The 27,453-nt window shown below is 53.2% G+C and overlaps 1 protein-coding gene across 2 annotated transcripts in view; it reads right to left on the reverse strand.

Annotated features, from left to right (window-relative positions):
• Positions 1-2,977: 2,977 nt before the first annotated feature.
• Positions 2,978-27,453, reverse strand: part of IFFO2 (intermediate filament family orphan 2) — a 48,418-nt gene continuing 23,942 nt past the window's right edge. The window contains exons 2-9 of one of the 2 annotated variants that reach the window (XM_073656179.1): positions 22,323-22,383; positions 22,144-22,239; positions 17,968-18,108; positions 17,400-17,548; positions 12,080-12,203; positions 9,131-9,220; positions 8,310-8,440; positions 2,978-8,053 (exon numbers count right to left, since the gene is read on the reverse strand). In XM_073656179.1, the coding sequence (XP_073512280.1) occupies positions 7,948-8,053; positions 8,310-8,440; positions 9,131-9,220; positions 12,080-12,203; positions 17,400-17,548; positions 17,968-18,108; positions 22,144-22,239; positions 22,323-22,383 (898 nt within the window). In that variant the 3' untranslated portion in view covers positions 2,978-7,947. The remainder of the gene's footprint in view (positions 8,054-8,309; positions 8,441-9,130; positions 9,221-12,079; positions 12,204-17,399; positions 17,549-17,967; positions 18,109-22,143; positions 22,240-22,322; positions 22,384-27,453) is intronic. The other variant, XM_073656180.1, reaches the window with a different exon arrangement.

A 27,453-nucleotide genomic window follows, 5' to 3' on the forward strand; every position in this document is an offset into this window, starting at 1 on the left:
ATGTAACTCAGGATCAGTAGTGTAATGTATGTACACAGTGACTGCACCAGCAGAATAGTGAGTGCTGCTCTGGAGTATAATACAGGATGTAACTCAGGATCAGTAATGTAATGTACACAGTGACTACACCAGCAGAATAGTGAGTGCAGCTCTGGGGTATAATACAGGAGGTAACTCAGGATCAGTAATGTAATGTATGTACACAGTGACTGCACCAGCAGAATAGTGAGTGCAGCTCTGGAGTATAATACAGGATGTAACTCAGGATCAGTAATGTATGTACACAGTGACTGCACAAGCAGAATAGTGAGTGCAGCTCTGGAGTATAATACAGGATGTAACTCAGGATCAGTAATGTATGTACACAGTGACTGCACAAGCAGAATAGTGAGTGCAGCTCTGGAGTATAATACAGGATGTAACTCAGGATCAGTAATGTATGTACACAGTGACTGCACAAGCAGAATAGTGAGTGCTGCTCTGGGGTATAATACAGGATGTAACTCAGGATCAGTAATGTATGTACACAGTGACTGCACCAGCAGAATAGTGAGTGCAGCTCTGGAGTATAATACAGGTTGTAACTCAGGATCAGTAATGTAATGTATGTACACAGTGACTGCACCAGCAGAATAGTGAGTGCAGCTCTGGAGTATAATACAGGATGTAACTCAGGATCAGTAATGTAATGTATGTACACAGTGACTACACCAGCAGAATAGTGAGTGCAGCTCTGGAGTATAATACAGGATGTAACTCAGGATCAGTAATGTAATGTATGTACACAGTGACTCCACCAGCAGAATAGTGAGAGCAGCTCCGGAGTATAATACAGGAGGTAACTCAGGATCAGTAGTGTAATGTATGTACACAGTGACTGCACCAGCAGAATAGTGAGTGCTGCTCTGGAGTATAATACAGGATGTAACTCAGGATCAGTAATGTATGTACACAGTGACTCCACCAGCAGAATAGTGAGTGCAGCTCTGGGGTATAATACAGGATGTAACTCAGGATCAGTAATGTAATGTATGTACATAGTGACTGCACCAGCAGAATAGTGAGTGCAGCTCCGGAGTATAATACAGGATGTAACTCAGGATCAGTAGTGTAATGTATGTACACAGTGACTGCACCAGCAGAATAGTGAGTGCTGCTCTGGAGTATAATACAGGATGTAACTCAGGATCAGTAATGTATGTACACAGTGACTCCACCAGCAGAATAGTGAGAGCAGCTCCGGAGTATAATACAGGATGTAACTCAGGATCAGTAGTGTAATGTATGTACACAGTGACTGCACCAGCAGAATAGTGAGTGCAGCTCTGGAGTATAATACAGGATCTAACTCAGGATCAGTAATGTAATGTATGTACACAGTGACTGCAGCTCTGGAGTATAATACAGGAGGTAACTCAGGATCAGTAATGTAATGTATGTACACAGTGACTGCACCAGCAGAATAGTGAGTGCAGCTCTGGAGTATAATACAGGAGGTAACTCAGGATCAGTAATGTAATGTATGTACACAGTGACTGCACCAGCAGAATAGTGAGTGCAGCTCTGGAGTATAATACAGGATGTAACTCAGGATCAGTAGTGTAATGTATGTACACAGTGACTGCACCAGCAGAATAGTGAGTGCAGCTCTGGAGTATAATACAGGATGTAACTCAGGATCAGTAGTGTAATGTATGTACACAGTGACTGCACCAGCAGAATAGTGAGTGCAGCTCTGGAGTTTAATACAGGATGTAACTCAGGATCAGTAATGTAATGTACACAGTGACTGCACCAGCAGAATAGTGAGTGCAGCTCTGGAGTATAATACAGGATGTAACTCAGGATCAGTAATGTATGTACACAGTGACTACACCAGCAGAATAGTGAGTGCAGCTCTGGGGTATAATACAGGAGGTAACTCAGGATCAGTAATGTATGTACACAGTGACTACACCAGCAGAATAGTGAGTGCAGCTCTGGGGTATAATACAGGATTTAACTCAGGATCAGTAATGTAATGTATGTACACAGTGACTGCACCAGCAGAATAGTGAGTGCAGCTCTGGAGTATAATACAGGATGTAACTCAGGATCAGTAATGTAATGTATGTACACAGTGACTGCACCAGCAAAATAGTGAGTGCAGCTCTGGAGTATAATACAGGATGTAACTCAGGATCAGTAATGTAATGTATGTACACAGTGACTGCACCAGCAGAATAGTGAGTGCAGCTCTGGAGTATAATACAGGATGTAACTCAGGATCAGTAATGTAATATATGTACACAGTGACTGCACCAGCAGAATAGTGAGTGCAGCTCTGAAGTATAATACAGGAGGTAACTCAGGATCAGTAATGTAATGTATGTACACAGTGACTACACCAGCAGAATAGTGAGTGCAGCTCTGGGGTATAATACAGGAGGTAACTCAGGATCAGTAATGTAATGTATGTACACAGTGACTGCACCAGCAGAATAGTGATTGCAGCTCTGGGGTATAATACAGGAGGTAACTCAGGATCAGTAATGTAATGTATGTACACAGTGACTGCACCAGCAGAAGAGTGAGTGCAGCTCTGGAGTATAATACAGGATGTAACTCAGGATCAGTAATGTATGTACACAGTGACTGCACCAGCAGAATAGTGAGTGCAGCTCTGGAGTATAATACAGGATGTAACTCAGGATCAGTAGTGTAATGTATGTACACAGTGACTGCACCAGCAGAATAGTGAGTGCTGCTCTGGAGTATAATACAGGATGTAACTCAGGATCAGTAATGTAATGTATGTACACAGTGACTGCACCAGCAGAATAGTGAGTGCAGCTCTGGAGTATAATACAGGATGTAACTCAGGATCAGTAATGTAATGTATGTACACAGTGACTGCACCAGCAGAATAGTGAGTGCAGCTCTGGAGTATAATACAGGAGGTAACTCAGGATCAGTAATATAGGATATACTCCATGACTGAGTCTGTGAAATGTTGTTTATTCCAAGTGTGAACATTAAATTACAAGTTTACTGATAGTTACTTTGTAGTATAAGGTTCATCTATGGGTCGTCATCTGAATCCTTGTATACAGATATATACAGATATCCGCAGCTTGCGGTCTATATCTTCTCACACATTAATTCTTTATTGTAATAACAGAGTCAACAATGGCTGAAGAATTTTGGCATTTATTGAAAGGTTTTTTTTTTTTGTTTGTTAACAAGAGATACAAAGTCCCACATCGTATGTATCAGGCGTCGGCCCGGGGGTATCTAGGTGGGATCGCTCAGCAATAGCACGCAGCCCCCCCGGACATCGGACATTATATAACACATACGCTTCTGTGGCTGTTGTAGTTTAGAATGAAAAAAAAAATGGAAAGAACATAATTCAAAAGGAAGAAATTCAACAATATCAGAACTGTACAAACACCAGACCCCACAATCTTACAAGTCCGTTCATAGGGGATACATCGTCCATTTGGGTTTAGGTGCGGTGACGCCCCCCCATACAGCCCCTTACGTCTGTCACTCCGCACATACCTGGTCGGTACCACTAATACACAGGACCTTGGACGCCTATTGCTACAATGAATTTTAGCTTAATCATCTCCGCCACTTTGTAGCAGATGCAAACTCAAAGACGGCCAAATGCATCAGATTAAGACTGAAGAGGAAAACTCTCCACAAAACAGATAAAGGTCTTACATTCTCCAGTGTCCGTCTACACAGATTGGATTTTACATCCAGATTTTTCACTTTTTTTTTTTGCAATACCACCGTATACACTAGGTGGCGCTGGTGCACGGTCAATGGGTTTTTCCTTCTATCCGAGAAGGAACATTCATCCGTCTGCAGGAAAAACGTCTCCAATATTAATACACATGGGGGATTCTTGTTCTAAATGTCTTATGGAAGTCACAGGAGCCAATGGCATCTATCCCCAGTCCTATCTTATTCCTATGCACCTTAGGCTTGTGAGTGCATGGGGGGGCTTGTTCCGTGCTCTTGGGGTCCTTAGCACCTCCCATCTCTGTGGTGTCATACAGGACATCCTCAGTCTCCGCAGTCCATCATGAGGAGCAGAGGACCCCACCAGCGCGGATCGATGCACCCACCCATTGTCTGGGCACAGACTCGCTGCTGAGTAACCATCTATAACTCCTTGGACATGGTTTACCTTGCGCCACCTCTGGTTTCCTAGTGAAATTACACCTGATTCCCTTGAAGAGTGAACGTTTTGATCTTATGGAGACGCAGCCGGGAGGAATACTGAACAAAATCGGATTTTAAAATTATTTATTTAATTTTTTTTTTTTTTTTTCCTTTTTAAAAAAAAAAGTTTTGTTAATAAAAATAGAATATACAGATATTTTAGTTTATAAATAGATACAATGAATCTCCCCAGACTACAGATACCCATCACATCCTCTTCTACTTCTTCTATAGCCAAAGCACTGCTCGTAGCATGCAAAATAAGACCCTCCGCCACCCAGACCCTATATATCCCCAGGAGGGGGGAGACCCAACATTAACCTCTAGAAATAGTGGGGATTTTTTTAAACAGACAAGTAATTCTTTCAGGGGGATACAAACTTAATGAAACTTTTAAAGGGGCACCAGTCACCCCTATAAGGCCTGGCGTCTATCCCCCCGGCGTCGGTGATTCCTGTGACTATTTTCTGACTCCATTGGTGCCAGTTCTGCCAGCCTTACTCATGACTGGGTCCCTTTAAATACATTTAAATCAAAACTTACTCATGACTGGGTCCCTTTAAATACATTTAAATCAAAACTATCACCAATATATAACTAATATGGCTGCGGTGCCGTCACCATGGGCGCCAACTGGCTTTAATAAAGTGCGCTACACCTATCGGAGCAAACTCAGCTTCTGATTGAAAGTCAGTAACCAGTCTTAAGGAATTGGTTATTTGCAATAAATACCCATTGGGATATTTCCCTTTTAAATAATAATAAAAAAAAAAAAAAAGTTTAGGCGGAAACTTTCGGGCCTATAATTAAGTTTTTATCGGCTTCACGTCTATCTGGCGTCCAACTCTTTAATTCTTTTTACGGTTGTCGGAAGAACCCATCCTGCCCCTATAAAAAAGTGTAATAAAACAGTCCTTACAATAGTCTATAAAATGTGTCAATGTGACACGACTATTCCGATAGGAAATACAAAAAGAAGTATATACATCTGCTGATACAGGAGAAGGTCTGCAGCATAATGACTCCTAACCCAGCAGGTATTTGGTACGACGAGGATCCCGGGGTAGGTAGAAAAGACGACACTGTATGTACAGAGGCGCGGTGTATATCAGAGCCTCCAGCAGGGGGCAGCGGAGTCATGATGCAATGCAACAACTCACCACCGGATGGCGCCGTCTCTACAGAACTAAATGCAGCTCTGGAGGAGATGAGAGGACGAGTGATAAAGGAGCATTAGATGTGATCTATATAGACAGAGCGCCGCTCGCAGGTCAGATCGCTGCACTGCGTCTTAACAGAAAATCGTCCTTCGCCTCCGGCAGCCGCGGACGGGCAGAACACAAAGGTGCGAAATACAAAGCTTCATTCTGTAATACTCGGTTATATCATCGGCAAAACTAAGGCAAATCCTAGAAAACAAGAAGGCCACCGAGGTAAGAATAAATTATAAGACGTGTCTATATACAGAAATATGCCACATAGCAGCTGTGAAGGGAGCGGGGACAGTCATAGGGCCAAACAGCACCCCGCTGTGCTGGGGTCATCCTGAACTCTGGCTTATCAGCTGCTGTGGAACCACAAGTCCCAGAAGAAGACTCGAGACGAGCGCATTACTGCTCCGGAGACATTGTGACAGCGCACCGGCCACTCCGGGGGATAAGTGACGTGTGGTCCCCAAAGAAGAGGTCTTCAAGTACAACCATCAGCATGGCAGGGGAGTGCTGGGAGTTGTAGTTTCACACCTCTACGCTACAGTAAATGGCGATGTATACAGTGATACAGACGGGCGGCCCCTCGTCAGGGCGAAAGGTTCATAGTATGACAACTATCGGCCCCCTCCAGCGTGCCAAGAAGGGTGGTCACCAGTGGAAAAATCAAAGGTGGAAACTCCAGACAAGAAAACATTCAGCCGATTCTGCAATAAACACGGGGAAGTCTGCTCCCCTGATGCACAGGCCAGGCTCTGTATGGTCTATAGCCCCCTGCCTAGTAAGTGATCTGCTCTCCCGATGCACCGGCCAGGCTCTGTATGGTCTATAGCCCCCGCTGCCCAGTAAGTGATCTGCTCCCCTGATGCACAGGCCAGGCTCTGTATGGTCTATAGCCCCCTGCCTAGTAAGTGATCTGCTCTCCCGATGCACAGGCCAGGTCCTGTATGGTCTATAGCCCCCTGCCTAGTAAGTGATCTGCTCTCCCGATGCACCGGCCAGGCTCTGTATGGTCTATAGCCCCCGCTGCCCAGTAAGTGATCTGCTCCCCTGATGCACAGGCCAGGCTCTGTATGGTCTATAGCCCCCGCTGCCCAGTAAGTGATCTGCTCCCCTGATGCACAGGCCAGGCTCTGTATGGTCTATAGCCCCCGCTGCCCAGTAAGTGATCTGCTCCCCTGATGCACCGGCCAGGCTCTGTATGGTCTATAGCCCCCGCTGCCTAGTAGGTGATCTGCTCTCCCGATGCACCGGCCAGGCTCTGTATGGTCTATAGCCCCCGCTGCCCAGTAAGTGATCTGCTCCCCTGATGCACAGGCCAGGCTCTTTATGGTCTATAGCCCCCGCTGCCCAGTAAGTGATCTGCTCCCCTGATGCACAGGCCAGGCTCTGTATGGTCTATAGCCCCCGCTGCCTAGTAAGTGATCTGCTCTCCCGATGCACCAGCCAGGCCCTTTATGGTCTATAGTCCCCCCTGCCCAGTAAGTGATCTGCTCCCCCAAAGCACCAACCAGGCTCTATATGGTCTATAGCCCCCCCTGCCCAGTAAGTTATCTGCTCTCCCGATGCACCGGCCAGGCCCTTTATGGTCTATAGCCCCCCCTGCCCAGTAAGTTATCTGCTCCCCCGATGCACCGGCCAGGCCCTTTATGGTCTATAGCCCCCCTGCCCAGTAAGTTATCTGCTCCCCCGATGCACCGGCCAGGCCCTTTATGGTCTATAGCCCCCCCTGCCCAGTAAGTGATCTGCTCCCCCCAATACACCGGCCAGGCTCTGTATGGTCTATAGCCCCCCCCCAGCCCAGTAAGTGATCTGCTCCCCCCAATACACCGGCCAGGCCCTGTATGGTCTATAGCCCCCCCTGCCCAGTAATTAATCTGCTCCCCCAATGCACCAGCCAGGCGCAGTAACATTCATTCTAAATAAGGCAAACTTATTGCATAGTCCCTCACACGGTGCCGCGTTCACCCCGGTGACTGTCCAGCCGCCATCTTCACCAGCGTTATAACTAATACGATTATTTTGGTTTGTTGCTCAATTTTAACAAGTGCTTTAAATTAATCCCTAGAGCTGAATGTAGTAAAGTCCGTGACTGCGGCTCCGGAGAGGGAACCGTGACCCTATTCATTTATTTGCTGCCGTAAGTGCTGTGAATCAAAGTGCACCTCAATCTCGACACAGGAGACGGCGGAGGGTCAGACGCCGGCCCCAGCGTGTGGGCAATGGGTGCAGCCAGGCCAGGATGCTTTATCCGTGGCATCATCCGGGCGGCTCAGAAGCGGGGAAGGCACATGTCATACAGCACGGGTGGTCGTTTTTTGTCTTCAAGAATTATTTTTTTTGTTCCTCTTCTAATTTACAGGGTTTTGTGTAGAAGAATAGACATTTACAGCACCAAATCATGAAGAAGGGGGGGGAGATCCGGAAGGGGGGGGGGGGGGGATCCGGAAGGGGCTATGGAACCCTCCCATCAAGGTCTCTGATTTTTCCAAATAAAAAAAAAAGGTCCATCTGCTGCCACTTATCAACTGATGGCGCTGTCTCCGTCTGCATCTTTCTCAAACTCGTCCGGCATCTCGTCCGAGTTCCCCGAGTCGCTGCTGGCCACGGAGCTGGTGGACGGAGAGTTCCTGCAAGAAACAAGGAGAGAATGGAGATCCGGGATAGGATACGGAGTTATCCAAAGACTTCTGACTTGTCTCGTCTCTCCGCAGCTCTGGCTTATTCTGAGCCCCCCAATCAGCGGAGGTAGGGATGACCCCTCCACTGCTAAACCGGCACAATATGTGGCAGCGGGTGAAATCCCTAATAAATGGACGAGCTGCGAATCTGCAGATATTGTACATGTAGCAATGGGGAATATATCAGCCCCCTCCAGTGACCCACCTGCCGGCCGACCCCTTTATGAGCCTTCGACACGTCTCCATCTGCACGTCCAGACCCCTCTTCATGCTGCACATCTCCATGTACTCGTGCAGATGCCGGTTCATGTCGCTCTTTGCATTCGCCAATTCCAACTGTAAAGGACGGAGATCAGGAGACGTCACACTGCTGATGTTTAGCCAGAAAAATTACATTTTGTGCATTTTTTTTTAATCAGATGCTACAGATTGTTTCAGAATTGCATGAAGACATCTATGAGCCTAGGTGCAGAGTGACATTCTCACAATGCAGAAAATAAGAGGCGTAAAAAGATGAAAAAAAACTCTGCAAAAAAAAACCCTGAAAGGTTGTAATTACCAGGTGGCGCTGTACACTACGGCTGAATCATCCTCCCTGCAGCAGGTGCTATACTGATATTATGGCCGGAGGAATGTCTGCGCTTTGCATTGGATAATTAATCAGAAAATTACGGCCGACTTCAATATTACAGACAAAGCGATTATTCCATTATAGACTGCAGTAAAGTGAATCTTCTGCTTGCTCTCAGGTTTACCATGGTAACAGCAGTGGGTGTGAATCTTCTGCTTGCTCTGGGGTTACCATGGTAACAGCAGTGGGATACCTCGATGCGTATTTGGTGCTGGATGTCCTTCATTGGGGAAGTCGAGGCCACAGCACAGGTAGTCCGTGGGGAGGATCCGACTGAAGCTACACGGTAACCCCGAGACACAGGAGAGCGAGGCGAGCGATGAGCGGCCATTACAGGGTCTCTTATGCAACATCCCAAAACCTCTCATTCGGACGAGAAGCAGACGTCCTCCTACCTCAATCTGGTCGATGGTTTCCTGATATTCTTTGTCTCTCGTCTTTAGAAAAGTTTCTGTCTCCTGGATCAAACTGCCCAAACTTTCCTCCTGTAAAAGACGGACAATGAGGGAGCGAGGAGGAGCGAGCGAGGGAGCGAGCGAGCGAGCTAGGGAGCGAGCGAGCTAGGAGCGAGCTAGGAGGGAGGGAGGGAGCGAGCGAGCTAGGAGGGAGGGAGGGAGCGAGCGAGCTAGGAGGGAGGGAGGGAGCGAGCGAGCTAGGAGGGAGGGAGGGAGCGAGCGAGCTAGGAGGGAGGGAGGGAGCGAGCGAGCTAGGAGGGAGGGAGGGAGCGAGCGAGCTAGGAGGGAGGGAGGGAGCGAGCGAGCTAGGAGGGAGGGAGGGAGCGAGCGAGCTAGGAGGGAGGGAGGGAGCGAGCGAGCTAGGAGGGAGGGAGGGAGCGAGCGAGCTAGGAGGGAGGGAGCGAGCGAGCTAGGAGGGAGGGAGCGAGCGAGCTAGGAGGGAGGGAGCGAGCGAGCTAGGAGGGAGGGAGCGAGCGAGCTAGGAGGGAGGGAGCGAGCGAGCTAGGAGGGAGGGAGCGAGCGAGCTAGGAGGGAGGGAGCGAGCGAGCTAGGAGGGAGGGAGCGAGCGAGCTAGGAGGGAGGGAGCGAGCGAGCTAGGAGGGAGGGAGCGAGCGAGCTAGGAGGGAGGGAGCGAGCGAGCTAGGAGGGAGGGAGCGAGCGAGCTAGGAGGGAGGGAGCGAGCGAGCTAGGAGGGAGGGAGCGAGCGAGCTAGGAGGGAGGGAGCGAGCGAGCTAGGAGGGAGGGAGCGAGCGAGCTAGGAGGGAGGGAGCGAGCGAGCGAGCTAGGAGGGAGGGAGCGAGCGAGCGAGCTAGGAGGGAGGGAGCGAGCGAGCGAGCTAGGAGGGAGGGAGCGAGCGAGCGAGCTAGGAGGGAGGGAGCGAGCGAGCGAGCTAGGAGGGAGGGAGGGAGCGAGCGAGCTAGGAGGGAGGGAGGGAGCGAGCGAGCTAGGAGGGAGGGAGGGAGCGAGCGAGCTAGGAGGGAGGGAGCGAGCGAGCTAGGAGGGAGGGAGCGAGCGAGCTAGGAGGGAGGGAGCGAGCGAGCTAGGAGGGAGGGAGCGAGCGAGCTAGGAGGGAGGGAGCGAGCGAGCTAGGAGGGAGGGAGCGAGCGAGCTAGGAGGGAGGGAGCGAGCGAGCTAGGAGGGAGGGAGCGAGCGAGCTAGGAGGGAGGGAGCGAGCGAGCTAGGAGGGAGGGAGCGAGCGAGCTAGGAGGGAGGGAGCGAGCGAGCTAGGAGGGAGGGAGCGAGCGAGCTAGGAGGGAGGGAGCGAGCGAGCTAGGAGGGAGGGAGCGAGCGAGCTAGGAGGGAGGGAGCGAGCGAGCTAGGAGGGAGGGAGCGAGCGAGCTAGGAGGGAGGGAGCGAGCGAGCTAGGAGGGAGGGAGCGAGCGAGCTAGGAGGGAGGGAGCGAGCGAGCTAGGAGGGAGGGAGCGAGCGAGCTAGGAGGGAGGGAGCGAGCGAGCTAGGAGGGAGGGAGCGAGCGAGCTAGGAGGGAGGGAGCGAGCGAGCTAGGAGGGAGGGAGCGAGCGAGCTAGGAGGGAGGGAGCGAGCGAGCTAGGAGGGAGGGAGCGAGCGAGCTAGGAGGGAGGGAGCGAGCGAGCTAGGAGGGAGGGAGCGAGCGAGCTAGGAGGGAGGGAGCGAGCGAGCTAGGAGGGAGGGAGCGAGCGAGCTAGGAGGGAGGGAGCGAGCGAGCTAGGAGGGAGGGAGCGAGCGAGCTAGGAGGGAGGGAGCGAGCGAGCTAGGAGGGAGGGAGCGAGCGAGCTAGGAGGGAGGGAGCGAGCGAGCTAGGAGGGAGGGAGCGAGCGAGCTAGGAGGGAGGGAGCGAGCGAGCTAGGAGGGAGGGAGCGAGCGAGCTAGGAGGGAGGGAGCGAGCGAGCTAGGAGGGAGGGAGCGAGCGAGCTAGGAGGGAGGGAGCGAGCGAGCTAGGAGGGAGGGAGCGAGCGAGCTAGGAGGGAGGGAGCGAGCGAGCTAGGAGGGAGGGAGCGAGCGAGCTAGGAGGGAGGGAGCGAGCGAGCTAGGAGGGAGGGAGCGAGCGAGCTAGGAGGGAGGGAGCGAGCGAGCTAGGAGGGAGGGAGCGAGCGAGCTGGGAGGGAGCGAGCGAGCTGGGAGGGAGCGAGCGAGCTGGGAGGGAGCGAGCGAGCTGGGAGGGAGCGAGCTAGGAGGGAGCGAGCTAGGAGGGAGCGAGCTAGGAGGGAGCGAGCTAGGAGGGAGCGAGCTAGGAGGGAGCGAGCTAGGAGGGAGCGAGCGAGCTAGGAGGGAGCGAGCGAGCTAGGAGGGAGGGAGCGAGCTAGGAGGGAGGGAGCGAGCTAGGAGGGAGGGAGCGAGCTAGGAGGGAGCGAGCTAGGAGGGAGCGAGCTAGGAGGGAGCGAGCTAGGAGGGAGCGAGCTAGGAGGGAGCGAGCTAGGAGGGAGCGAGCTAGGAGGGAGCGAGCTAGGAGGGAGCGAGCTAGGAGGGAGCCAGGAGGGAGCCAGGAGGGAGCCAGGAGGGAGCCAGGAGGGAGCCAGGAGGGATCAACGGAGGCAGGTGCGGCGGCAGCAACTGTGCAGAACATAACTCAATACTGGAAAAGGTGATCGCACCCGATGGGGGCCGGACTAGCAAACGCCGGACCTGACGGAGGGGGCCGGACTAGCAAACGCCGGACCTGACGGAGGGGGCTGGACTAGCAAACGCCGGACCTGACGGAGGGGGCCGGACTAGCAAACGCCGGACCTGACGGAGGGGGCCGGACTAGCAAACGCTGGACCTGACGGAGGGGGCCGGACTAGCAAACGCCAGACCTAACGGAGGGGGCCGGACTAGCAAACGCCGGACCTGACGGAGGGGGCCGGACTAGCAAACGCCAGACCCGACGGAGGAGGCTGGACTAAATGTCAATGCAGTCACGCTCGTACTGACCTCTCCGCCCTGGACCTCGATGGACGGGTTGCAGTTGGTGAAATCTTCCCACAGTAACAACGTGTCCTCGTTTTCTTCCCAGGTCAGACTGTCACAATCGTCGTCAAAGTCGTACGTCTCCCGCCTGTTCGAGACAACGAAGCAGAATGAAGGAAAAGATCTGTACAAGGATCACAGTCAGCAAGGTTTGAGAGTCCTCAGTGGTTGATACATCTTAAAGAATAATGCAATAGATGAGACAAGTGACGTAAAGCAGAACTATCAGTATGGGAGAGGGATAAACAGTTGTGGCCGTAAATATTGGAGCAGTTCATAGATAATTAGTAGGAAATCTTTATTGTCCCGTACAATAATATATATTTTTCCTGACTGCAAAGTGAAAAGCGTCTGACCTCTGCCTGCTCCTGATCTGGCCACCGGGTGGCGCTATAGCACTAATCCTGTACAAAAATGGAGGGCGATGTGTCCCCAGGAGAAATATCTGGGGGATTCTTGTGTTTTCTCAGCTAAAGTCGATGTGTCCTGGGTGGGATGTAACACGGAGGAGCCGGGAATGTGATGACTCCAGCGAGGAGCTCTGCATCCTGCTTTACGATGCTGACATTACAGTAATCTGCACGTTCCTCCTCCTGCTCACAGCAGATGTGGCGTTACAATGTCATCAGGCTCATCCATCTCCAGCGAGACACCCCTGCTCTGAGTTATCAGCATGAGACGACCGGTGACATCACAGCGTTACACCAGTGATGTCATCCGGGACCTGCCGTGCGGACCGTTGCTGGATGCACAGCGGGTTATTTTAGGTGGTCTTCCAGCTTTGCTCAGCGTACTTCATATTCGCCCCCTCCCCCTCCAGACTTGGCCCAGACCTCTAGGACGTCCGCCAGTCATATCCTTTTCCCAGGAAAACAATCTGACAGTCTGGGATTGTGCTAATCACAGGAAGCGGCGCTGCGTAACACGGGGAACGCAGGGGAGAATAGAGGACGCTCTCATCGCCGGACCTGATGACTATCTGGGGATTCGGGTCTATTTCGGACATCCCGGATTCTCAATATTAGGGCGCAGTCAGGCAGCCATATAATAATTCGGATTGCAGTGCACAGACTGGCCGGCAACTCTCCTGACCCGTGAGTGACAGTTGCATAGAAATCTATGATGACGCCCAGGTCATGAGAGCCACCGGCCAGTCCGTGCTCTGTGGTCTGATATATATATGGCCGCCTGAACGATACCAGAGCACCAATCCTGGTCAATGCAGACTGACGATAGGGGGCCACAGATATTGGGGAGGACATTATCACCCGCACACATATAACCCCCCCATCACACGCACACATATAACCCCCCCCATCACACGCACACATATAACCCCCCCCATCACACGCACACATATAACCCCCCCCATCACACGCACACATATAACCCCCCCCATCACACGCACACATATAACCCCCCCCATCACACGCACACATATAACCCCCCCCATCACACGCACACATATAACCCCCCCCCATCACACGCACACATATAACCCCCCCCCATCACACGCACACATATAACCCCCCCCCATCACACGCACACATAACCCCCCCCCCATCACACGCACACATAACCCCCCCCCCATCACACGCACACATAACCCCCCCCCCATCACACGCACACATAACCCCCCCCCCATCACACGCACACATAGCCCCCCCATCACACGCACACATAGCCCCCCCATCACACGCACACATAGCCCCCCCATCACACGCACACATAGCCCCCCCATCACACGCACACATAGCCCCCCCATCACACGCACACATAGCCCCCCCATCACACGCACACATAAAGCCCCCCCATCACATGCACACATAAAGCCCCCCATCACATGCACACATAGCCCCCCCATCACATGCACACATAGCCCCCCCATCACATGCACACATAGCCCCCCCATCACATGCACACATAAAGCCCCCCATCACATGCACACATAGCCCCCCCATCACATGCACACATAGCCCCCCCATCACATGCACACATAGCCCCCCCATCACATGCACACATAAATCCCCCCATCACACGCACATATAGCCCCCCCATCACATGCACATATAGCCCCCCGTGGGTGACCTTGGACTTACAGTTGGTTGAACATGCACATATAGCCCCCCCCCCCCATCACATGCACACATAGCCCCCCATCACATGCACACATAGCCCCCCATCACATGCACATATAAGCCCCCCCATCACATGCACACATAAACCCCCCATCACATGCACACACAGCCCCCCCCCCATCACACGCACATATAGCCCCCCCATCACATGCACACATAGCCCCCCCATCACATGCACACATAGCCCCCCCATCACATGCACACACAGCCCCCCCCCCCCCAATCACACGCACATATAGCCCCCCCATCACATGCACATATAGCCCCCCGTGGGTGACCTTGGACTTACAGTTGGTTGAACATGCACATATAGCCCCCCCCCCCCCATCACATGCACACATAAACCCCCCATCACATGCACACATAAACCCCCCATCACATGCACACATAAACCCCCCATCACATGCACATATAGCCCCCCCATCACATGCACACACAGCCCCCCCCCCCATCACACGCACATATAGCCCCCCCATCACACGCACACATAGCCCCCCCATCACACGCACACATAGCCCCCCCCCCATCACACGCACATATAGCCCCCCCCCCCATCACACGCACATATAGCCCCCCCCCCCCATCACACGCACATATAGCCCCCCCCCATCACACGCACATATAGCCCCCCCCCCCATCACACGCACATATAGCCCCCCCCCCCCATCACACGCACATATAGCCCCCCCCATCACACGCACATATAGCCCCCCCCCCATCACATGCACATATAGCCCCCCCATCACACGCACATATAGCCCCCCCCATCACACGCACATATAGCCCCCCCATCACATGCACACACAGCCCCCCCCCCCCCCAATCACACGCACATATAGCCCCCCCATCACATGCACATATAGCCCCCCGTGGGTGACCTTGGACTTACAGTTGGTTGAACATGCACATATAGCCCCCCCCCCCCCATCACATGCACACATAAACCCCCCATCACATGCACACATAAACCCCCCATCACATGCACACATAGCCCCCCCATCACATGCACACATAAACCCCCCATCACATGCACACACAGCCCCCCCCATCACATGCACACATAGCCCCCCCATCACATGCACACATAGCCCCCCCCCATCACACGCACATATAGCCCCCCCATCACATGCACACATAGCCCCCCCATCACATGCACACATAGCCCCCCCATCACACGCACATATAGCCCCCCCCCATCACACGCACATATAGCCCCCCCCCATCACACGCACATATAGCCCCCCCATCACACGCACATATAGCCCCCCCCCATCACACGCACATATAGCCCCCCCCCATCACATGCACACACAGCCCCCCCATCACACGCACATATAGCCCCCCCATCACATGCACACATAGCCCCCCCCATCACATGCACACATAGCCCCCCCCCATCACACGCACATATAGCCCCCCCCCCCATCACACGCACATATAGCCCCCCCATCACATGCACACATAGCCCCCCGTGGGTGACCTTGGACTTACAGTTGGTTGAACATGCACATATAGCCCCCCCCCCATCACATGCACACATAAACCCCCCCATCACATGCACACACAGCCCCCCCCCCAAAACACGCACATATAGCCCCCCCCATCACATGCACATATAGCCCCCCCATCACATGCACACACAGCCCCCCGTGGGTGACCTTGGACTTACAGTTGGTTGAACATGCACATATAGCTCCCCCATCACATGCACACATAGCCCCCCCATCACATGCACACATAAACCCCCCATCACATGCACACACAGCCCCCCCCCCATCACATGCACATATAGCCCCCCCATCACATGCACATATAGCTCCCCCATCACATGCACACATAGCCCCCCGTGGGTGGCCTTGGACTTAGTTGGTTGAACATGCACACATAGCCCCCCATCACATGCACATATAAGCCCCCCCATCACATGCACATATAGCCCCCCCCCCATCACATGCACACACAGCCCCCCCCCCCATCACATGCACATATAGCCCCCCCCCATCACATGCACATATAGCCCCCCGTGGGTGGCCTTGGACTTAGTTGGTTGAACATGCACATATAGCCCCCCCCCATCACATGCACACATAGCCCCCCCATCACATGCACACATAGCCCCCCCATCACATGCACACATAGCCCCCCCATCACATGCACACATAGCCCCCCCATCACATGCACACATAGCCCCCCCATCACATGCACACATAGCCCCCCCATCACATGCACACATAGCCCCCCCATCACATGCACATATAGCCCCCCCATCACATGCACATATAGCCCCCCGTGGGTGGCCTTGGACTTACAGTTGGTTGAACATGCACATATAGCCCCCATCACATGCACATATAGCCCCCCCATCACATGCACACATAGCCCCCCGTGGGTGGCCTTGGACTTACAGTTGGTTGAACATGCACATATAGCCCCCCCATCACATGCACATATAGCCCCCCCCATCACATGCACATATAGCTCCCCCATCACATGCACATATAGCCCCCCCATCACATGCACACATAGCCCCCCGTGGGTGACCTTGGACTTACAGTTGGTTGAACATGCACATATAGCCCCCCCCCCCATCACATGCACATATAGCCCCCCCATCACATGCACATATAGCCCCCCCATCACATGCACACATAGCCCCCCGTGGGTGACCTTGGACTTACAGTTGGTTGAACATGCACATATAGCCCCCCCATCACATGCACACATAGCCCCCCGTGGGTGACCTTGGACTTACAGTTGGTTGAACATGCACATATAGCCCCCCCCATCACATGCACATATAGCCCCCCCATCACATGCACACATAGCCCCCCGTGGGTGACCTTGGACTTACAGTTGGTTGAACATGCACATATAGCCCCCCCATCACATGCACACATAGCCCCCCGTGGGTGACCTTGGACTTACAGTTGGTTGAACATGCACATATAGCCCCCCCATCACATGCACACATAGCCCCCCGTGGGTGGCCTTGGACTTACAGTTGGTTGAACATGCGCATATAGCCCCCCCATCACATGCACACATAGCCCCCCGTGGGTGGCCTTGGACTTACAGTTGGTTGAACATGCGCATATAGCCCCCCATCACATGCACACATAGCCCCCCGTGGGTGGCCTTGGACTTACAGTTGGTTGAACATGCGCTTCATCTCATCCGTTATGTTGAGGGAGCAGCTGACTTCATCATCAGAGAATCGCCCGGCGTCCGCGTCCTGCTCGGAGAGCTCCTCGTCTGGCGTCAGCTTCCGCTCTCTCTTTTTGGACACCGTTCCCACCTTCAGGAGTAGAAAATGTAGGGTCTCACAGTTCATAATGAGCGACCTTGGTGTGGAGACCCCCCACATGTAACGGTGCAGCAGAATAATGCATGAAGCTGCGGGGGGGCACACAGCACATTCAGGGGCAGCCAGCAGCCTGGGCTATGCATGCAGTGTACAGCAGAATGCATGAGAGAGCAAGCCCTGCCTGCCGGGACCACCTGCCTGCCGGGACCACCACTACCCAAGAGACACAGACAAGGAGGACAGACGCCAGAAGAAGCAGCCCTAGAACAGAGGCCACAGAGAGCTCGCTGAAGAGAAGAGCGGAGTCCATCCACCACCATGAGGTCTGGGGTCATGTGCTATAAGAAGTATATGGGGGGCTGCATGAGAAGATCGGGGGGGATAGAGAAGCAGAGCCGAGGCTCGGTCACCTGAAACATCTTGGATACGTCTTCAGAATTGCGCTGCTGTGCTACATCACACAGCTTGGCAGTAATATCAATCCGCCGGCAGATATCCATGTCCACCTTCATGGCTTTTTCCTGGATCTTTGAGTCGAGATCAGTCATCGGCTGCGGGGGGGACATTGTACATTATCTTCTCCAGTAATAAAGGCATCATACACATCTCCCCCCTCATACTCTACAGACCCCAAAGCTTCTCCCGGATCAACCACCACCAGATATTCCTCTAGAATTAGGACCACTCATTCGTCACGGTTTATCATTCACATTCAGAGCTGCATTCAGAATTCTGCTGGGTTCCAGTTACCAGTGCAATTCAGTGGGGGTCCGACACCTGGCACCCCAACCAATCAGCTGACCAAGTACTGGATACAAAGGTGATCCAATGTCCAGGAGGTTCATCATAGAAGGGGACCCTGCTCCAAACGAGAGTGACTACTGGTCTGGTGGTCTCACGAAGGCCACCATGTAACACAACGGCTCCCTGGCAGGAGAAATGCCCGACTGACTGCAGCGAGCCGGAGCGATCCGCTATCTGCCCCTGAAGGGGTCTTCTGACTTATTTTAATGTCATTTTCTCCAATTTTTGAATACTGGAAGACGCTGATAAGTCCGGCTGTCGACCTGTCCTGCAGTGATGAGGCCACCAACTACCCATGTGACCAACGCAGCCAGTGATCGGCAGCAGCGGTCAGGCAGGTAATTGGGAGCATACACTGCAGAATGGACAGAAGGGAAGTATGAAGTCGTGTTTTTATGCAATTTTCCTGATTTTTAGAAATCCCCTTTGGAGACTTGATGTAGCTGACAGCTATGTCCCCCCCTGTACATGTGATACTGGAGCGATGCTCATATACCGGGGTCCGGCTAGGCTCCTTATACTCAGCGTTTCATCGACACGGGATGACGCCTGCTACCGGGGATGCAATGTAACGTGTCCATAAACACTCGCCCTTGATGGCCGGTGTCCGCTCCTGGGATCAGGCGCTCACCGCCCTTTTGTAATCACAAGACGATCATTCGATATGACCGAGCGTCTACAGCCCAGACCGACCTGGACCACCAATATATACTGGGACACATGGCGGGAGCGTGCGATCAGCCCTGCAGTGACCTCGCGCCCGTCCCACCAACACTTCTGTAACTGTGATCTGGTAATGGCCGGCACCGGAGGGGGGTGGGGGGGAAGCTCTACGCCCGCACTCGCCAGACAGCGGCGCAGCTTCACGCCCGCACTCGCCAGACAGCGGCGCAGCTTCACGCCCGCACTCGCCAGACAGCGGCGCAGCTTCACGCCCGCACTCGCCAGACAGCGGCGCAGCTTCACGCCCGCACTCGCCAGACAGCGGCGCAGCTTCACGCCCGCACTCGCCAGACAGCGGCGCAGCTTCACGCCCGCACTCGCCAGACAGCGGCGCAGCTTCACGCCCGCACTCGCCAGACAGCGGCGCAGCTTCACGCCCGCACTCGCCAGACAGCGGCGCAGCTTCACGCCCGCACTCGCCAGACAGCGGCGCAGCTTCACGCCCGCACTCGCCAGACAGCGGCGCAGCTTCACGCCCGCACTCGCCAGACAGCGGCGCAGCTTCACGCCCGCACTCGCCAGACAGCGGCGCAGCTTCACGCCCGCACTCGCCAGACAGCGGCGCAGCTTCACGCCCGCACTCGCCAGACAGCGGCGCAGCTTCACGTTGCATCTTATGCTCCGCTTGCCGGTAGGGAATAACGACACACACAATGTAACAATGGTTACAATGTATCAGTGCAGGGCGCCCATAATGGGGTGGAGAACGGGGTTGTCAGATTCACATTGATGACTTTTCCTTAGAAGGTAATCAATATTAGGAATTAGTCAATCGGGGGGCTGCTGGGCACTAAACCACCCCCCCCCCCCCCCAGCTCCGCACCTTGTATAATGGGGTCCTGCTTGAAGTCCGGAGCTGCGTTCTGTTCCGTCAATCAGCCGATGTTCGGGAGCTGGAGGTTGGGACTGATAAGTCCTGGAAAAAACCCTTTTACTTCTAAGGAATTACCCAGACTGCTACACAGTAACAGACCCTCAGCTGTGTAAGCAGGATGGGATCTAAGAATCTACCTCCCCTAGAGGTTTATTTCCTAGTAGCACGTTTGTAAATGCAGCTTTGGTTGGGACTGGAGCAGAAGGGATGATGGAAATGTAGTGACCCAGCATTACAAGACAATCGGAGAGGTTTTCCCAGGTAATCGGCCCCCCGCCTGCCGGTGTCTGAGCCTAATGACCCTCCAACTAAGGTTACATGGGTAAAAATAGAGGGGAGAGAACAGGAGGAACAGCCGGATTTGGAGACAATAGAACCTTGTTTAGGATAATCGGATAATTAACTCATTCAATCCCACAGGAGGCCCGACACCCCCTCCCCCCTATACAGAGAGAATCCGACTATTTCCCATAATCAGCTTGTAGGGAGATAACGCAGCAGACGGACATTTCCTGCCGGGTAACCGCACTCCGATTACAGCTCCGGAGCAGACGCATTATTCATGGTTTTGTTTCTCTTGGCGAGGACCTAATATGGCTGCAGCCATCATCTGGAGCTCGGCGCGGCCGCATCAGAACTGGTTAACTACATCGTGGCCAGAAGAGATTCCAGGAATACAGCACAATCCCTGAGGGGGCGATACTGAAACCGGAGGGATCAGCGATCCCAACACTGCAATATCTTCAGATGGGGGGGGGGGAGTAGAAACCCTTTTAATTAGCCACAAGACAGGTCGAAAGGGATAAGACAAAGCGATGATCTGCAGCCAGAGGCATCGGACTGTCTTATTCCCCTGTCCCCATTGAGAGCACATGAATGTAGACACCCGTCTACAGTCCATAGCGAGCTTTAGATACCGTTCAGCGAGTCCATAGACTCTCCGGTCTACTGTAAAAGAAAAATGTTCTACAAAAAGTTCTGCAACTTTCTAATGACTTTGTTTCAAGTGCAATTCCATCTTTAATCATGTGAAACAGAAACTTCTCACAGCTGAGGGATTGTTACCATATATCCAGTCTACACAATCCTCCGACTGATGCAATGTAAGAAGATATAAAACTGAATGAAACATCCCGCTGTCACATTCCGCTGTTCAGAACTACTTGCACCTGTTTCTATGGAGACTTAATTTAAAAAAAAGTGTGCTGGGAAACCCGTCTATCAAACATGACGTGGCAATTGCTCAACAAATTGGAGTTAATTAACATCTAAAAAAAACACCTGAACTCCCCTGATTCTGTCGCTCTTTTCCATTTTGTTTTGTGGTGCTCCATTGCAGAGATATTCACATTTGTTGTTTTGAGCGCAGCATGTGAAATCTCTGCTTGTCGTGCAACTGGGGCCATTCATCCATCCCTCTTAGATGCTGCCAATCACTTGAGAAATAGGCTGCTACATCAGCTGCCGAGCTGTGATTGGTAGCATCTGGGGGGGAGGGGCAGGGTTAAAGTGCACATCCCAGAAAAAAACTGAAGAAACGCCCAGTTGCACTGTAAGCAGAGATTTCACATACTGCATGCCAAAACAACAAATGCAAATATCTTTGCAGTGGAGCGACGCAGAGCAAAACGGAAAAAAGCAGCAGAATCAGGGGAGATCAGATTTTTTTTGTGACCAAAGACAAATCCTCTAAGAGAAACTGCAGTAATTGAGTATTGGATTCAGAAAACACGTGTAGAGAATTCAAGAGACGGAGACTTGTAGCAATTCAAGGTGATTCTGGAGGGGCAGTGCCAGATAATCCAGAAGACGACGCTCAGCTCAAATGCTCCAACCTGGTAACCAAACTACATGTCAGTTGGACGTGCAGACCCCTCATGCATGTGCCATCGGTTAGTCACAGACTGCAAACAGTGTTACTTCCCAGGATCTTCCACAGCAAACCTGAACCCAAGGTGCAATCAGCCGATCAATCAGGATTTTCACAAACAGCCCATTCATGTGCCGCACTGGCTGATGGAGAAGCGGGGAGAGTGGTCTTTACAACCTCTGCCGGGGGGGGGAGGGGGTGACCAGTACAGCCGCACGCACGGATCGGTGCTCAGTATCTCACACAGAGGAAGCGGTGAGGGTTAAACATTCCGCAGTGGTCGCATTGTGGGAAAAGCTTAATGTTGCCACTTACATCACTCATCAGACCCTTGAAGACCACCAGCTCTGACTTCAGCCTCTCAATCTTCTCGTTGAGTTCATCGTGGACATTATAAGCTTCTTGTGCCTCCTGAAAAAAAACAACAGAGCCGTAAAGATTGGCGCTCACCTGTCTGCAGGGAGGGCGTCTCAGCTGGGACCCCAAGATCTTACCTCCTGAAGGGTCTCCACCATTGATTCCAGACTTGTCCTCTTCGCCAGCTCTTCCTCCCACCTGCAAAAAGACAATCAAAACATCAGGAGACTGGAAGCAATGAAGTCATAGAAACCCCCCCCAGAAAGTATCAGGAGCGATTTACCATCCCAATACCCCTAGATAGAGATGAATGCCGCTGGCTCCCTGTTAGCTCCCAGGCGGGGACCCCTGATTGGCCAATATTACTCCCGAGGTCTCGGACTTGTTGGCGTCTCCACATCACTGCAAATAGATTGATTCCCATTCTGTAGAGAGTAACTTGGACCCCGACCAGTCATTAGTCAGTCTGCAGTTGTCACTCCATGGCCAAGACTGGAGAACTCTGTGACAAAGTCTAACTGCTGACCAAGCCGGAGACATGGACAACTGCTCCCAGCGGAGTTATGGGCTTCAAACCCTCATGGGCTTCAAACCCTCATGGGCTTCAAACCCTCATGGGCTTCAAACCCTCATGGGCTTCAAACCCTCATGGGCTTCAAACCCTCATGGGCTTCAAACCCTCATGGGCTTCAAACCCTCATGGGCTTCAAACCCTCATGGGCTTCAAACCCTCATGGGCTTCAAACCCTCATGGGCTTCAAACCCTCATGGGCTTCAAACCCTCATGGGCTTCAAACCCTCATGGGTTTTATATTCTGTCCGAACAAACACAGAATGGGAAGGGATCAGAAATAAACCGAGCGCCACTCCGAAGCCACCGAGAAGGAAAATGTATCCTTCTGACAACCAGATTGACCAAGATCCTGCACAAAGACCAGTGAAGGGTGGTGGAGGGGAAAGTTAGACATGTTGGATTTCAGCATGCCCAATCCTTTTGTTCTTAAGGGAGGCAGACCAAGGACAGATCACATGCAGAACAAAGCGGGGATGTGTCTGGGGAAAGAAGACAGTCGGCCAACAGCTATCTGGAGAAGCGCGCCAAGCCCCTGCCACTGCGGTCAGTGCGTCACGACTTATTAAAAGTGGAGTACCACAATAAAATAATGGTTCTATAGAAAATTATGAAACGTTTGCTTGCTTCATTTCCAGAAGAGAGTCACCTTTTTGTGCATCTGCTGTTCACACAAGGATGTAATACCTGCAACGGCCATGTACAAGAGGGGCGCCAGACTTACTTTTTACTTGCATATATAAAATATAATCGGCCATAAATACCTGGTTACATCAATTAGTGGAGCAAAACGACAATAACGGAGCAGATTTAACGCAGCAAAACCGTTAGATGAGACGGAGCAAACACTAATGTCACAATGTCTTCCCACAATACGTATCCAGGCCGGGTCCGTCTCCAGACCATCGATCGCGAGGTGCAGTGCTACCCAGATGGCGGTATAGGATTACACGAGACCCGAAGGAGCACACGTGTGGATCCATGAATGCCCATGGTTAAATCATGCTGGAGTCCTTTTATCCTTCTCATGAACCAGGAGGCTCAGGATGTACTAGGCTTAAGATCTGGCCTGCACCCGGTACGTGGAGTTGCATCGGGACCCAGGAGAGTAAGACCTGGGGTCATCTACACTATTGATGCGGTGATTGATAGGAGAGGGGGGTGTTCATGAAGGGTCGCCGGTCGCGGAGAACTATATACACCAACGTTTTCCGCTCTCCTATTCTGGTCCAGATTCGGTTTCAGAGAAAAGACTAAATTTAGAAAAGTCTTTCACTGACACGAAATAAGATGAAGAGATCTCTGGGCTCAGCTCTTGGATGGCGGCCAATGCCGGGGGGGCGGCAGTCTTCATATTGCGGCATCTGAAATATGTCTCTATTTTAGCTGCATTCCCGGCACTTTATGAGCAAATGATTTTAGCAGAGCGGAGATTGGTGCGATCATCACAGGAGGAAGAAAGCGCAGCTCGGATGAAGGCCGCCGTCCATGCATCATTGCACCGGCCCGCAGCCCCCTAGAGACTCCGAACGCGGCTCCGACCCGCAGCCCCCTAGAGGCTCCGAACGCGGCTCCGACCCGCAGCCCCCTAGAGGCTCCGACCCGCAGCCCCCTAGAAGCTCCGACCCGCAGCCCCCTAGAGGCTCCGAACGCGGCTCCGACCCGCGGCCCCCTAGAGGCTCCGAACGCGGCTCCGACCCGCGGCCCCCTAGAGACTCCGAACGCGGCTCCGACCCGCGGCCCCCTAGAGACTCCGAACGCGGCTCCGACCCGCGGCCCCCTAGAGACTCCGAACGCGGCTCCGACCCGCGGCCCCCTAGAGACTCCGAACGCGGCTCCGACCCGCGGCCCCCTAGAGACTCCGAACGCGGCTCCGACCCGCGGCCCCCTAGAGACTCCGAACGCGGCTCCGACCCGCGGCCCCCTAGAGACTCCGAACGCGGCTCCGACCCGCGGCCCCCTAGAGACTCCGAACGCGGCTCCGACCCGCGGCCCCCTAGAGACTCCGAACGCGGCTCCGACCCGCGGCCCCCTAGAGACTCCGAACGCGGCTCCGACCCGCGGCCCCCTAGAGACTCCGAACGCGGCTCCGACCCGCGGCCCCCTAGAGACTCCGAACGCGGCTCCGACCCGCAGCCCCCTAGAGACTCCGAACGCGGCTCCGACCCGCGGCCCCCTAGAGACTCCGAACGCGGCTCCGACCCGCGGCCCCCTAGAGACTCCGAACGCGGCTCCGACCCGCGGCCCCCTAGAGACTCCGAACGCGGCTCCGACCCGCGGCCCCCTAGAGACTCCGAACGCGGCTCCGACCCGCGGCCCCCTAGAGACTCCGAACGCGGCTCCGACCCGCGGCCCCCTAGAGACTCCGAACGCGGCTCCGACCCGCGGCCCCCTAGAGACTCCGAACGCGGCTCCGACCCGCGGCCCCCTAGAGACTCCGAACGCGGCTCCGACCCGCGGCCCCCTAGAGACTCCGAACGCGGCTCCGACCCGCAGCCCCCTAGAGACTCCGAACGCGGCTCCGACCCGCGGCCCCCTAGAGACTCCGAACGCGGCTCCGACCCGCAGCCCCCTAGAGACTCCGAACGCGGCTCCGACCCGCAGCCCCCTAGAGACTCCGAACGCGGCTCCGACCCGCAGCCCCCTAGAGACTTAGTGTCACGAGAACCAAGAACATGGCTCAGACCTGCAGAATCCAAAAATCTGACACTTTCCAATACCCAGTGTATACTGTTCTCCCTATAGATTAACAATAGACAATGTAGCCAAGCTGGAGCCCTAATGAGGCAAAGCTGCAGTGCAAAGCATGGAAAACATCCTTTGACTATAGAGCCTGCAGACACAAATGGCCACCGCCTCAGGTGAGCAGAGGCGACAGGTGCAAGAACCGGCACATAAACCGGATATTAAAATGTCAGCAGACTGCAAAGTTACCAGATACCACAACTTGCCAATCCCCACAAGGAGCGTCGCAGCCGCACAATGTCTCAGGTTCTAAATTCACTTTGAAAAATGACAAGAAGATTTCATTATGGTCGATAAAGGATGATGAGCGGCTCAGGTATGTGATGGGACATTCCTGCGCTCGTGACGAACCCCCAGCAAGATGCACCTTGTTCACATGTTACACAGTGTGCTGGAATGTAAGTGATCAGGACGAGCCCCGAGGATGACGAGCACGTCCCGAAAGACGAGCGGAGACACAAAGTAACAAGAAAGGAGACCGAGATCACACAACCACAACACTGCTGTAACCAGGAAACTACCGGCGGCAACAAACGCCAACACCGATATATAGATTATGTATCAACTAAACACACAACGTCCCGAGTCACTGCAGATACAGCACGCTAACTGATAGTACACTCCAGAGCTGCACTCACTATTCTGCTGCTGCAGTCACTGTGTAAATACATTACATTACTGATCCTGAGTTACATCCTGTATTATACTCCAGAGCTGCACTCACTATTCTGCTGGTGCAGTCACTGTATACATACATTACATTACTGATCCTGAGTTACCTCCTGTATTATCCTCCAGAGCTGCACTCACTATTCTGCAGGATCAGTAATGTAATGTATGTACACAGTGACTGCACCAGCAGAATAGTGAGTGCAGCTCTGGAGTATAATACAGGAGGCAACTCAGGATCAGTAATGTAATGTATGTACACAGTGACTGCACCAGCAGAATAGTGAGTGCAGCTCTGGAGTATAATACGGTGTCGTTCCTCGCTCTTCTATAGGCACCAGTAAGGTTTTGTGTCAGCACAGATAGTACTGTCACATGCGGGCAGTCTTTGTATGGCACTCGGGAGTCTTGTAATTACAGGCCGTCTGAGTGCTGAGCGGCCAGATGCCGAATTTTAATCCAAGCTGCATTTCTTGGCCTCGGTCCAAAGGAAGCATTAAACTGATAAATCAGCCCCCTCCGCCCTCCTCGCCCGCTGTAAATCACTGCTCAGCAAGTGCACCTGGCCTGACAATGGCGGACTGGGAATGTGACCTACCTGTGCAATCACAGCATAAGAGGGCCAGCGTGGCACGGGAGATTAACCACTTATATGCCATCCCACAAAAAATGCCCGGGTGATAGTCTATACTTGATCACTGCAGAGTTCAGGCTAGGATGATCTGGGGGAGGGGGTGTATATATTTTTATATATAATATAATATAATATATATTTGGAGATTTATTTATTTTTTTTAATTCCTTCAGTTTTGGTAAACAAGAAGACTTCTCAAAAGCAGAGGAGGAACTATAACCGGCATCCGGAGGAACCAGTCTGTATAAGGGTTGAGGCCTGGAATCTACTCACATTCCTGCCCCGGGATATTTACCAGACAGCTGCTGTTGGTGTCATCCAAGCCAGGATCCCAGCAGGAGAACAACAACAACAACCATGACGAGGGAAAGTAACTAAAGGGGGCGAAAGAAGCACAATGTGCCGTGGGATAAAGGGCCCGGGATAAAGGCCCCACCGTGGGATAAAGGGCCCGGGATAAAGGCCCCACCGTGGGATAAAGGGCCCGGGATAAAGGCCCCACCGTGGGATAAAGGGCCCGGGATAAAGGCCCCACCGTGGGATAAAGGGCCCGGGATAAAGGCCCCACCGTGGGATAAAGGGCCCGGGATAAAGGCCCCACCGTGGGATAAAGGGCCCGGGATAAAGGCCCCACCGTGGGATAAAGGGC

The sequence above is a fragment of the Phyllobates terribilis genome, unplaced genomic scaffold (assembly GCF_046119375.1).
Source record: "Phyllobates terribilis strain yellow unplaced genomic scaffold, ASM4611937v1 Scaffold_12__6_contigs__length_324123572, whole genome shotgun sequence".
In the NCBI taxonomy this organism is placed as follows: domain Eukaryota; kingdom Metazoa; phylum Chordata; class Amphibia; order Anura; family Dendrobatidae; genus Phyllobates; species Phyllobates terribilis.